Source organism: Anarrhichthys ocellatus, unplaced genomic scaffold (assembly GCF_004355925.1).
Source record: "Anarrhichthys ocellatus isolate YVR2014 unplaced genomic scaffold, GSC_Weel_1.0 scaffold7, whole genome shotgun sequence".
In the NCBI taxonomy this organism is placed as follows: domain Eukaryota; kingdom Metazoa; phylum Chordata; class Actinopteri; order Perciformes; family Anarhichadidae; genus Anarrhichthys; species Anarrhichthys ocellatus.
In genome coordinates, this window is record NW_022280037.1 from 8,192,739 (window position 1) to 8,206,043 (window position 13,305).

The 13,305-nt window shown below is 40.7% G+C and overlaps 2 protein-coding genes across 2 annotated transcripts; both read right to left on the reverse strand.

Annotated features, from left to right (window-relative positions):
• Positions 1–3,958, reverse strand: sumo3a (small ubiquitin like modifier 3a). Its single transcript, XM_031848148.1, has 4 exons — positions 3,823–3,958; positions 2,879–3,007; positions 2,637–2,708; positions 1–2,417 (listed from the first exon to the last, which is right to left on the reverse strand). The coding sequence occupies exons 1-4, from the start codon at positions 3,841–3,843 to the stop codon at positions 2,355–2,357; spliced, it is 285 nt and encodes a 94-aa protein (XP_031704008.1). The 5' UTR covers positions 3,844–3,958; the 3' UTR covers positions 1–2,354.
• Positions 3,959–5,994: 2,036 nt separating this feature from the next.
• On the reverse strand, positions 5,995–11,509 carry pttg1ipa (PTTG1 interacting protein a). The gene is made up of 7 exons (XM_031848071.1): positions 11,198–11,509; positions 10,311–10,363; positions 9,934–10,042; positions 9,176–9,278; positions 8,374–8,439; positions 7,443–7,489; positions 5,995–6,753 (listed from the first exon to the last, which is right to left on the reverse strand). The coding sequence occupies exons 1-7, from the start codon at positions 11,283–11,285 to the stop codon at positions 6,716–6,718; spliced, it is 504 nt and encodes a 167-aa protein (XP_031703931.1). The 5' UTR covers positions 11,286–11,509; the 3' UTR covers positions 5,995–6,715.
• Between the last annotated feature and the right edge of the window lie 1,796 nt (positions 11,510–13,305).

A 13,305-nucleotide genomic window follows, 5' to 3' on the forward strand; every position in this document is an offset into this window, starting at 1 on the left:
TCTGAGTACCAAACTATATTTATTGTATACAGTAGTAAAAGACCACAAATAAATGTACAAATCAGTAGAGAAACAAACATGACAAGACGTGGGCCCCGTTCTTCGTACATTACATGGCTTAGCTCGTATGTTAGCCAGCTCAAAAGATCCCAGTCAAGCTGTTGTTAAAATGCAGGTGGAAGGCTGTCTTGATAACTGTGCTCTTATTTTGCGAGACTGGAAAGCTAAAACCAGGATCGTTACTTGTGACTGGCTTGTGCAGAGAAATGTCTTTGAGTGATCACTCACAGGTTTAGCACATCTATGAAACCATTTTGTCTCATGCTTGATGTTAATGACAATGATGAGATATGGGTAGTCCTTAAATGTAATTTGATATTTATTGGGGCCAGAGTGGAATATTTCAGCAGGTGGGAGTACAGTAAATTATTTTTGTAACATTCATGTTGAATATTGATTTGGGAAAAGCTCACAGTTCACCAAAAAAAAAAAGAAGGTTTGATTTATCCTGTAAAATGGCATTGGTTGTATTTTGTTGTACTTAAATATGTAAGACTGCTTCATTCAAACCTCGTTCAGGGATGACACTTCTAATCAGTCAGTGTCTCCGAAGATGTCGCCTCATCTGAAAATAAACTAAAAAGAGTCGTCATGATCCAACTCACTCTGAATGAAGTTGCACCGTTGCAGGATTTGAGCGCAAGGACTACTTACTTTAGCAGCAGGACATCCTGACTGAAGTGAAAAATCCAAGCTCATGTCTGGCCGTCAATCAAATGAAGCCAACTCTTATCTACGTACAAAGAACGGGGCCCCTGTGGGTACAGGACACTATTCTCCCAACTCCATTGGTTGGCCTCCCTGCCCTCCCCGATATGCAACAAACTGCATGCATCCTAGTCTGAACTGTAACATATTGAAGACACTCGTCACCACTTGGGATCTCCCCGTTTACCAGCACTGCAGTCAGGCTTTTAAACAAACGGCCCCAAACGTCTGTCTTGCGCACACAACGAAACGGCTTGGCAGTTGACGTAGCAGTGAAAAGTGTCTTCAAAACGTGTTAACATAAACATACGGACTTTTGTTGGACATCTCAGCTCAACTGGAATCAGCTTCTCTTCAAAACACATGTAGGATCAGTTGTCCCATCAGCTTACATTCGCAAGGACAATACAGAGATGAGACAACTGACCCCAAAAACAGTCCTGCCCACAGCCCACCCACTACTTTAACTCCCCAAAATGTAAAACCCACAAGCAGAGCCACTTGTAAGAATACCATACAGGACTGGCCACTGGCCCGCTTCATCAGAAAACAAATGTATTGTACATCAAGAGACTATCTTACACAGCCAGACCCTTACCATCTCAACGGATAAATTAAATTCCCCTCCCCGAAATAGGAATAGTCTGGATGAGCGAATACAAGTCTGTACCACGGATACCCACAACTGTTCTCAATTAGTAGAAGTCAAAAAGGAAGCAAATAACATCAATGAATACAAACTCCTTTAAAATGTGACGGTTTTGACCTTGCAGTTTGCTTTTAGAGTGATCCAAGTACATCAAATATCAAACAGAAGTTCGGTCTTTGGAGTATTGGTCCAAGCAACCCAACTTTTATCTAACGCTCACTCTGATACTTCTGTACAGGAAAAAACCAACAAGCTCTCTGGTTGTTAATTGTTAAAAGAAAAATCAAAAAAATACAAAATCATTGCAGAACTCTTTAGCAAAAGCACCTAAAATGTAGAGAGAATTAAAATACCTTTTTGACAGAAGAGCAGGAGCCACCGGTCAGACAAAAAACACATTAGAGCGAAGTGAAATGGAAGGCGCCTGTATGTATTAAGTTCAGATAGTGCTTCCACTTCAAACCATTTTCACGCCCACTGACTGTGACCCCCAGACAAAAAAAAACAAAAAAAAACTGGCAGAGCCTCGCGTTTGACCACGATGGATGAAAACCTCGACAAACTACTGGATACTAAGCTTTCACTGGAGAGCGAATGAGAAGCGCTGACAAACCAGGAACAGCTGTGACGTGCTGTTGGTCCAATCACAGCCTGCGTTGCCAGAAGGAAATGTTGTCCCGATTGGCTGTTGACACGCACAAAAGTTCAGTCCTGGCTGAGACAGTACATAAACAGCTGAGGAGCCCCCTCCCCCCACACACCTGACGAAAAACCATGACAGACATCTTGAAACGGAAGAAATAATCATTATTATTATTATTACAATGATGATAATAATAATAATAATAATCATAGGCTGAGAGGAGCGATGGGGAGGGACAGTGAAAGTGGCTGAGGGCGTGGTCTGAGGGTGGCCGTCAATGAGGTGGGGGAGGGCTTAGCAGTGCCCGCCTGTCTGCTGCTGGAAAACATCTATGGTGTCTTCATCTTCCATCTCCAGCTGAGAGAAGCAGAGGGAGAGAAATTGCAGTTAGTGGATGTAAACAACAACTGAACGGGTAAAATAATGCAGAGACGGAAGTATAAAGCTCTCATTTAAGACAATGATGCTGAATGTTAAAAGAAAGTGTCTATATAGGCACCTTTAACGTTTTACCGTCACGTAGAAAGCTTGTTTCTGGCTAGATATAAGGGAATATAATGGTGAATACGATCTTACCTGTGCAGGTGTATCCGTCTCATTGATAGGCTGGCCATCAAACCTGAACCTGATCTGCCGTATTGCGAGGCCCTGCAGAAGCGACAACAGACATGAGGGGTGAATGAAAGGATTTTTTTTAGGACAGTCGTCGCAAGGTACAGTGTGCAAGTCAGGGTGACGCTGTCTGAGGTGCAACAGCAAATACAAAATAATTGCATGTTGTCGGAGAGGAAAGCAGTCATTTAGGCTTTTCGGCTCACCTGTCGGTCACAGTATGCCTTCATTAGCTTGCTGAGCGGTGTGTGTCTTTTGATTTTAAACTGGACCACCGACCCATCTTGCCCTGCAACCTTGAGGTTGATGTGATCGTTCTCGGTCTTTACTCCCTCCTGCAAGAGACAAGCGCGTTTAACACAATGATACCACAAACAGTCAGGAGCTTATACAACAGTAAGAGATACAACACATTTAAAAAAAGAGCACTATTAGACAGTCAAGTAGTAACTTAGCTGTTACCAGACTTCAGGCTGCAAGCCTGTAACTTTAAAAAGACACAGTGTGGTGAAGGAATCCACTTGTTTGTAGATATTTGAACCAAAACCAACTCATTAAACAGAGTAATGCATGCAGGGTACATTGCTTTAGTCACAGATGCTAACGTTAGCATGATTAGCTCCAGCCCTTTAAGACCACTGCTGAGTTTAGCTGCCGGCTAACGATGCTAACGCTTTTGTTTTGTTGTGCGGAGGCAAAAAACAAGCGCAGCCACGTTACAAACGGCCACAAAAGCACGGCTACTTTGATTGTTTTATATGCGTTCGTCTCCTCCTATTGGCGCTCTTTTGCCGCCGTTGCAGTTGCGGAATTTGTAGCGTTGCGGACATAACGTGGTGCCGTTTTGACAAAGAAAAAAAAAAAATCCGCAAATGACAATCATGGTGTGATTGTCATTTATGCTCACAGTCTTCGATACTCTAGTCAGTTGGACTGATTATCTACTCGTGCTATCTAACAGAGTGCTGTGTGAGGGCAGGTAAATGTAAACGGCTGTGCGGGTACTCATTCATTTGCGAAACAAACACTGCGCCGATTCAGAGAAACGTGCAAACCAGGCCATTTTAGATTGCACATCTGAGAAACGGTTTGGCAGGAGCTCGACTCAGCCATCTCTTCAAATCTACAGCTCTCTAAACCTTTATCTTACCTTTGGCTTTTCCTCTGACATCTTGGCTGTATTTCGTGTGTGTGTGTTTTCAGGATAATCGGTTAATTGGGCAGTATTTGTCTTTCCGCCGCCTTCTGTCCTCTCCTTTCCTCCGCTGACGGGTACGCGCTTTGGACCGAAGTTACACACACACGATTGGATCTGGGGGAGACCACGTGACGACCAAACCGCGGGAGCGCGGAAACGGGGGCGCGCACCAATGCAAAATACTCGAGCACGCGGACAGAATAACCTATGATGGTTAGTATTGTATCAACACTTCTGAACACTCGTACTTCGGCATGCGTTTGTGGTAAATTAGGTGTAAAAACACTTACAAACGTAAAACTTAAAAACACTTAGAAATAACGTTGAATTAAGTCATGAAATAAAATCCAAACATGAGGTTTGATACCCCCCAACTGCTCTGACATCAAACAACCACCTACACCCCTTGCCTCCTCCTCACCTCTCCCAAACGACCCCCCACCGGCACTGAGGATCTGTGAAGAGCATGTGAGTCGGCTCTTTCACAGACAGAAGATTAGGAAGGCACCATGGCCCAGACGGTGTGTTCCCCTCCTGCCCGAAAGTCTGTGCTGACCAGCTGGCCCCCATCTTCATGCAGATCTTCAACCGATCACTGGAGCTGTGTGAAGTCCTCTCCTGCTTCAAACGCTTCACCATCATCCCAGTCCCCAAGAAATCCTCCATCACAGGATTAAATGACTACAGGCCCGTCGCCCTGACGTCTGTGGTCATGAAAGACTGGTGTTGACCTGAAGAACATCACAGGGCCCCTGCTGTACCCCCTGCAGTTTGCCTACCAGGCAAACAGGTCGGTGGATGATGCAGTCAACATGGGACTGCACTACATGCTGCAACACCTCGACTCCCCAGGGACATACGCAAGGGTTCTGTTTCTGAACTTTAGCTCAGCGTTCAACACCATCATCCCGGAGGTACTTGAACCTAAACTCTCCCAGCTCACTGTGCCAGCCTCCACCTTTCAGTAGATCACAAACTTCCTCAGGTGAGGCTGGGAAAAATCACATCCAGCATCCGGACTATCAGCACTGGTGCCCTTGTGGGATGTGTGCTCTCCCCACTGCACCTCAGAGGACCCAACTGTTAGACTCATGAAGTTTGCAGACGACACAACGGTTATCGGCCTCATCAGGGACGGTGATGAGTCTGCATGCGTACAGACAGGAGGTTGAACAGCTGGTCGTCTGGTGTGGTCAGAACAACCTGGAGCTGAACAAGCTCAAAACTGTGGAGATGACAGTCGACTTCAGGAGGAGAGCCCCCAACACTACCCCCCTCCCCTCACCATACTCAACAGCACTGTGTCTGTGGTGGAGACCTTCAGGTTTCTGGGATCCACAATCTCCAAGGACCTGAAGTGGGCCCCCAACATCGACACCATCAGGAAAAAGGCCCAGCAGAGGTTGTACTTCCTGCGCTAGTTCAGGAAGTACAACCGGCCTCAGGAGCTGCTGATCCTGTTTTACTCCTCTATCATCCAGTCTGTTCTCTGCTCCTCTATCACTGTGTGGTACGTACGCATACATGGCCAATAAAGCTGATTCTGATTCTGAATACCTCGATCATTACACTGAAGCTTTTGTGCCATATGGTATTTTAAAAGTACCATTACAGCTAAATTGTAATCAAACAGATTGAAATGAGTTGACTCCTCATCAACCCCTACTAGTGTCTAATGTCTATAATCAGATCAAGGCATTTCATTAAAAAAAACAATATAGTAATTTGTAATCACTGATGTGTCAGCAGTTTCCTTCAGTGATAGTTACGGTATTTGTTCATTTCCTTTGGTAATATCAATTGCTTCTTCGGAAAAATACAATTCAGCATTGTCAAATCTTTGAGGAAATTCACTAACCCATTATTGCCTGGTGATTTATTTTGTTATATATCAGATAAGATCAGGATACATTTTGACATAAAATATCACAAATGCTGTTGGTATAAAATGTGAAAATACAAATGTTCTTTACCTCATACAGCAGGTGTAAAACCTTGGAGTTTTAATCAATGAACTTTTACTTTTTAATAACCCAAAATACAAAATTTAAGGAAGCAGTTTTGATTTTAATAAAAGCACAATACAGGCAAAACACAAGCAATAAAAGTCAAGCACTAATTAAATAATTATTCCAGTCTTTTATTTGGCTTGAGTGCCTTTACAAGACACACCAGCAAATGTAGAATCACGCAAACTCATACAAATGTAGGATCAACACATTCAATAATCAAGAATTTAATGATTACTTTATAAATTACGGAAGAAGGGTTGAAGATTTATTAATTTCAGTGAAACATACAGCAGTACCACAAAAAGAAGGGATGAGTCAATTTGGAACAAGAGAAAAAAAATCACAAAGTACAAAAATAGGCTATAATTTTCTAAGTTTATCTCTAAATCAGCAGCAACTCATCGGAACAAAACAGATTTGCAGATGAAACAGATTTTAAGAAAAAAAAGAAAGTTGGTCCTACAACTGAACTGGATTATTTTCCATTCTGTACAGTTAAACTTAAAAGTTAACCCTAATAAATAGTATTAGCCACAGGATAGACTATTATAGTATTGAAGAACACTGCGGCCATAGCTTTTGGTTACAGCTTCTTAGGTCATCACACAACATTCCTGTTCATTGGCTGGAGGAAGCCAGACGAGCCTGTCTATATAGCTATATCTATATCTATATCTAGATAGATAGATATACACAAAACAATTGTCACTTTTCTAAAATTGTATGAGTTATAGTTTAAATAAATTCTCATGTCTACAAGACATGTTGTTGATGTCTGTTGCGTGAGAGGTCAGAGTTCAAGGAAAAACCCAACGGTCGTGGTGTAAGTCCTCTCATGCAAATTTGGAGTATGGATTTTGCCCACTTAGACCTGGAGAAACAACACAATCAGTGGAGTCATACATTCATTTAAGAAAGTAGTCTGAGATTATGGGGAATATTGTTTTCTTACTAAGAGTTAGAGAAGAGGATGTGTGCCATTCTCATGTCTGTCAGTTAAATGTGACGCTACCAACAGAAGCTGGTTAGCTTAGCTTAGCACAAAGACTGGAAACAAGGGGAAACAGCTAGCCTAATGCCACCGTTGGTGACGTCAAGTGTGTGACCCCAGGGAGTAACTTCACCGCAATATGTCTTTTTCACACTTTGTTTGTTGTGAGGATTAAACAAACATAATATAACGTCTTAAAATGTGATATTTAAAGGTGGACTTTGTTACTTTTTTGACGGATCCAGGATAGCTGTTTCCTAAACTATGCTAAGCTACGCTTACTGGCTGCTGGTAGCTTCATATTTATTATAAACTTGTAATTCTTCTCATCTAAGCTTTGGTAAGAAATCATACAAGCGCATTTTCTAAAAAGTCTATTTGTTTAATAACCTCTGTCGAGTGTAAACCAAAAAGACATAGTTTAATCTCATTTTGCAGTTTTTAATGAATTATTCCATCAAAAGTCCAGAAGCCCATATTTAGCATTTAGGAACAGAAAAATATATTTGCACTATGTTAGTATGTGCACATGTGTATGAAAAAGTGCATTAGCAAGAGAGAGCGCTCACCATATTTCTTCCTGATATCGTCATGTCTCTCTTTCATTTCTGTCCTCCTGTAAGGACAAAGCATTCTTTTCTGAGCGACACAGTGACTGATAATATTTATCACACTCCTAAAAGTCACGTGGTCATAAACCAGTTTCGATTGGTAACAGTTTGACGTGTGGTTTTGTGGTTTGCTATGAAGGAAACTGATTTGGATCATGAAAAACAATGCAACATGGGCAGTTAGTGTGTCAGGTGTCCCGTAGATTGCATAACATAAGACTATTAAGAGACTACCTGAGAGCAGTAACACAGGGGAAATGTTAACATGTGCATAGACCCAGACAAGCCAAATATGGACTTGTAGTTATTCAGCTATTATATTAAAGTATCTTTTGTGTATACATCTCTTTGTGAATACATCTACTGTATATTGGTTATTCATACTGTAAGGTCAAGTACAAACAAATGTTATAAATCACTGCTGAATTATAGAGGTTGGCTGAACTGATCATCAACTGATAACTGATATCAGAAAATAAACATCGGTCGGGCAAGGGAGGGAGCAAGCTCTGTGTCATGGATACACCTTCTTAAATACAGCCTATGGGATAAACCTGTACGTCTTCCACGATGGGAGAGCTTAGAAAATCTGGTGGCAGTGAGCAGAGGGGTCGGATTGCGTTTATAGTGCATCGATGCACCGCTGGCAAGTTTCAGTTAAGATGCAGCCTGATATCAGACTGAATTGCTTTCATGTTTCACATCGTTATCAACAATTTCAACTGCAAAGTTAAGTCCAGCTTGTGCATCTGAAGTGGGGATGGACGATGTCTCTTGGAACATCTTTCTTCACAGATGAACTAACTGTAGATAAAGATGCACTCACAAAAGAAGAAACCAGGTCAGGCTGGAGACTTGTGTTGCGTTCACGAAGCATTATTTTTCTCACCTTTCCTCCTGCTTGGTTCTTGTCTTATTGGCCCGTTTCTCCATCTTGGCCTCCGACCTTTTGGATCTGACACACAACCACAAGACCAAAGTTAGTGTTATTGTTGTATAGGTCACAAGAAAGTGCACAGTTTTTTTGTTTCAAACACAGAAACCTTAAGGAAACTACACCAAAGCTGACAGAAATGTACAGTATGTGGCCATATTATCTTCACGTGACTAGACGGAAAGGTCTCTATATAGTACGCACCGATCATGATCACATATCATTACGACATGACACAGTGACAAAGGTAGTCATCCGACAGTAAGTTCTTACTCCGGCCTTAAACACGGCAAACCATACTTAAACCATCTGGGACAATAAGTGTGTACCTAAAGTTAACCACTTTTAACTATATTTATAGAAACATAATTGAAAGGTTTTGAGTGAGAGAGATGGGATCAGAGTTCAACATGCAACAACCAGGAAGCAGTTTAACCACAAAACCTGATACACATCTAAATAATTCAAGTATTTACTGTAGATACGTTTTTACTTCTCACGGAATCATTCTCATTGGAATACATTAACTAATTTTACTAAAAATAAGTTGTTTTTTTGTTATTGTAAGTGTGTATACTATTATTTTATTCATGCCTCGTGTCTAATGACAGTAGAACAATTGCAGACACTCTAACAGACAGGTTACAGTTGTCCTTTAGCAACAAGACATAATAAGTAATGTCGGAGCTTTTTACTTTACCAAACGTTCCTCATATAAGTACTCTATGAATGGAGTTGCATTCATACAATCACTTACCCGAAGTTCTCACACTTGCAGCAGCAGAACAGGCAGACCAGGAAGGCGATGATGAGAATTCCACCCAATACTGCCAAGGTGATTATCAACGTCTGGAAGTTCACTGCAGACCGAGACAGAGAAACACAATGACAAACTATTTTCTAACCCTTTTTTTTTTTTTTTTTGCTTTTCTCCCTGGCATAGTCACTCTAATCACTCTAATCACACTAATCTTTGTATGTACATTACAAGGTGACTATAATTGACCGGAGCACTTTTGACCACTTGTAATGTTGTTTGATTGTAATGTTATTCTTAGAAGATCTGAAAAGATTTGTTTATTGATTGACAGAAAATGAATCAACAACTATTGTTTTGGAATTGATTAATAATGTAATTCATTTATAAACAGTTTCTCAAATGTGATTTGCTGCTTTTCTCTTATATTTATATTTCTATCATTTTAAATTGATTATATTTGGCGCATGCACAAAATGGAAACATTTAGATAATATATCATAACGGTACCTCAAAACTAATTATAAAATAATTAGTTATTTGTGTAATGAAGTCTTTATTTATTTGATGTAATTCTGTTTCTCTTGCCATGACTTTTTAAGAGAGGTCTTTGTGTCTATGAGCTTTAGCTTCCGACCTCTCTTCCACAAGATTTTGTGATGAATGCATATCTGTATATGTTGATAAAATTGTGATATATATGTGAATCTATTTGTGGATCTGTGTGTGTGTGTGTGTGTGTGTGTGCGCTCTCTTACTCCAGCAGAGCCCCCAGCGTGCTTCATTCAGTGGACAGAGTGCATGGGGTGGAAGGATGGTCTTAACTGGATACATTACACACGACTTGGTTGTGATGCACCACAGGCACTGTAAAAACACCAAAACACATAATCATCTCTATACTAATATAATTTATGGTAAGGTATTTAAGTCAATTATAGGATACACACACACACACAAAGTAGAAAATGGAGGAGGAGGGTTGGAATGAATGACAGATCAGTTACTCCTCAAACCAGTCTAACAGGTGGGGAGGTGGAGGAGGAGCCACGGGCTATGGTTCCTACACCTAGAACACTTCTTTTTCCATCATGCATACACACACACAAAGGGAAATCAACCCCCCAGGATTTACCGTCACATTTCGCAGACATTCCTCACAGTTTGTCGCATTCTTCGCCTCACAAGCTGTAGGGGGGGGAAAGTCAATTTAGTTTTAACACCCAAAATCATCTGCAAAGTGTAAATAAGGGAGTGAACTCAGTCAACATGGAGGTCCAAACATGTTGCTTCACAAGAGAAAGTCTCTAATATAAGCTGAAAAACACCATGAGAAGCAGATTAAATGTGGCCTATCTGGCCTGTGCTCACTGGGGTAACTACTGCTAATCCTCCTGAGGCATTTTCCATGGAGACACAGCGCAGTAAACACAGGCTTCAGACCAGTCACGGTATTATCAGCAGACTGCACAGTACAACAGCTTGGTTTGTCTAATTGTGTCTGGCAAATTAAAGTGTAAACAATGTCTCTTTCTTATGCAGTGTTTCTTATTGTGAAACAGAAAACCTGAGGGGGGTTGTGACCTAGAAGAGACGTTGTTCCTGCTGAGAGGTTTAAACAATACACAGAGATACGAAACTAACAAAGGCTCAAGGATATCACTGTTTATCTTGCCTTCATGTGTAGCTGAAATAACCTTTACCACAGATTTTCTCAATGATTTTCTCATAAATACGCTTAAACCAGAGGATAAAAACAATGGCTTTTAATTCAGGACCAACGCAGCTCAAATAATTTTGGTTGCTTTATGTCCTGTTTTGTTCCTATTATTCAACAGAAAGTGTGAGACAGGTGAGCTAAAACAATACAGTCCTACAAAGAGAAAGATTATTGTAGTTCAGGGCCAAAGAAAAGCTTCACTAAATAAGGTGTGGATTTGTAAAGAAATTAAATAAAATGGAGATGAGTTTTTAGCAGCCATTGACGCCACAGTCACCAGAGTCACTGATTCCCAGTCCTACCTTGGCCAGGTGCGGAAGTCTGAGCGAAAACTGTCGCCAAACCGAAGAGAAGCAGGAGAGCAGCGGGTAAAATCCGCGAATCCATCATCGCACCACTTAGACGCAGATTATTCCAGAGGGGTATTCTTCAGACTTTCCGTCTGAGAAAACTTTTTAAAAACCCGTGAGCGCAAAAACCGGAAATGTTTTGGCTGCTGAAACTCAAAAAATGAACTGGCCGAGAAGGAACCGAACGCTGAATCCTGACGCACGCTCAATACGCACCAAAGACAAAAGGGAAGAAGGCGTGTGTGTGCGTCTGTGCAGTTGTTCCTTAGGCAGTAGGCTACTGTTCTAGATACTAAAGTAAACCACGTCAGCAATATACAAAATACTCCATTACAAGTAAAAGTCCTGCATTCAAAATTTAAAAAAACTTATAAGTATTATTAACAACATTAATAGTCAAGTTAAAAGTTTGGAGAAAAAGGGCTTCTCTAATTTGCCTATATATTTATGAGAGTGGTATCAATGTTCTCTCTGTCAGAAAGTGAATAGGCTTTGCGTATTTCCCAAAATCTCAAACTGTTCCTTTAATCTGTAAAGTAACTATGTTATCTAAACATGGAGGAATGTTAAGTACAAGGCAGTGGAAGTATAAAGTAGCATAAAAGAGAAACATAAATGGAGCTATAGTGCTTAAATGAATGTCAACCACTGTTTGTGTGTCAAGATAAATTCACAAAGACAACATGAAATGGAGGACAATAATTTCAATAATTTATTAAAGCATAATTTTGTAAAGCCAGTTACAAATAAAAAAGAACAACACACATATCTCTCTCTTTCTCTTTTTTTCATAACAAGCACAATGTTTTACTACGTTAATGATGATGATAGTAAGCATAAGATGAGATAAGAATGGGCCCCACTCTGGCCGCCTGCGGCTGATAACAGGACCCGTTGTGATGAAGTTGCCCTTGGAAACTGATTTGCGATCAGAAATCTAATTTCAATTTATTGTTGATTGTTGTTGCTGATCACATTTCAGCAACTACGGGGGCAACTTCTTCCTACTCAGTGTAATATCAGTGACAGACAGAACCATAGATGTAGAATAACTAGAACAGACAGGTTCCTCCTTAATTATGGCTTATGGGTTCTCTGGTTCTCCTCTCATTTTAGCCAAAACTAAAATAAGCTAAAGTTCAAACAGGAACATGTCTGTGAGTTCTGCTTATTCTAACTCTACAGGCAGGATCCCAGTGGGCTGTGTGTATGCAGCCAGGGCCGAAGCTACTGTTGAGGACACCGACGGCATGACCGAGGTAATTTTTCTAGGAATTTTGGGCAATTTAGAAAAAGTGGTAACGGTAGTTTAAGTCCGAAAATGGAAAATGTATATTGGTTGACTGTTCACACTATTTAAGACAATTTTTCATGTGAATACCTGCAGGCCAAATACATAATCTGCAATTTACTCAACAAAATGTTATTTCAGGTAATGTGGGCTTTGAAAAATAAAATCCTCAACCATATCCATAACTGAACCTTAAGAAAAAGATAAAATATGAAACATCCCTTATCATAATAAAATGTTGGTGTCTGATCTAATTTTCTAGAGGGTAGGGGTTGGGTTGGGGGTTGAGGGTCTTGGACTTGTGACCTCAGTATTTCTAAAATCCAGGCTACGCCTCTGAAAGTGGCACCCCAGAATAGACAACGGACAACTTCACCATAAGAAGTTCAACTTCACTTAAGGATCTGGCAAACTGTTTTCAGGGCAAATACTGACACAAAAACTAGTTTAGGAACTTTAGCTAAACCAAATTAGACAATTAATTGGACTGCATTTGGATATTAGACAATTTCCTTTCCCCGTGTTATTCCCACTGAATATTTGATGAAACACTTTGTTTACAAATATGTGTGATAGGGATGCTGCCGTCTCTCTGCAGTGCCATAGAGTCAGGTGAAAGAACAGTGACTTCACTTTCAGTCCAAAAACACACACAGAAAGCAGTGATGACTGCCAGCATTCTCAGTACACAATTAAAACCATCTGAGTCCATATCCTCACAGTGTCTTATCTGCTCCTCTTACACTGAGACTGAAAAAAATCCAATATA

What these genes read in the sequence shown, in the direction of transcription:
- sumo3a (XM_031848148.1), bottom strand. Translation starts at nt 3,843, where the DNA reads ATGTCAGAGGAAAAGCCAAAG. An exon ending in TGTCAGAGGAAAAGCCAAAG is followed by an intron (nt 3,008 to 3,822) that starts GTAAGATAAAGG and finishes TGTCTCTTGCAG; the next exon opens with GAGGGAGTAAAGACCGAGAA. An exon ending in AGGCATACTGTGACCGACAG is followed by an intron (nt 2,709 to 2,878) that starts GTGAGCCGAAAA and finishes TCGCTTCTGCAG; the next exon opens with GGCCTCGCAATACGGCAGAT.
- pttg1ipa (XM_031848071.1), bottom strand. Translation starts at nt 11,285, where the DNA reads ATGATGGATTCGCGGATTTTACCCGCTGCTCTCCTGCTTCTCTTCGGT. An exon ending in ACGCTGGGGGCTCTGCTGGA is followed by an intron (nt 9,279 to 9,933) that starts GTAAGAGAGCGC and finishes CTCGGTCTGCAG; the next exon opens with TGAACTTCCAGACGTTGATA. An exon ending in AGAACCAAGCAGGAGGAAAG is followed by an intron (nt 7,490 to 8,373) that starts GTGAGAAAAATA and finishes TTGTCCTTACAG; the next exon opens with GAGGACAGAAATGAAAGAGA.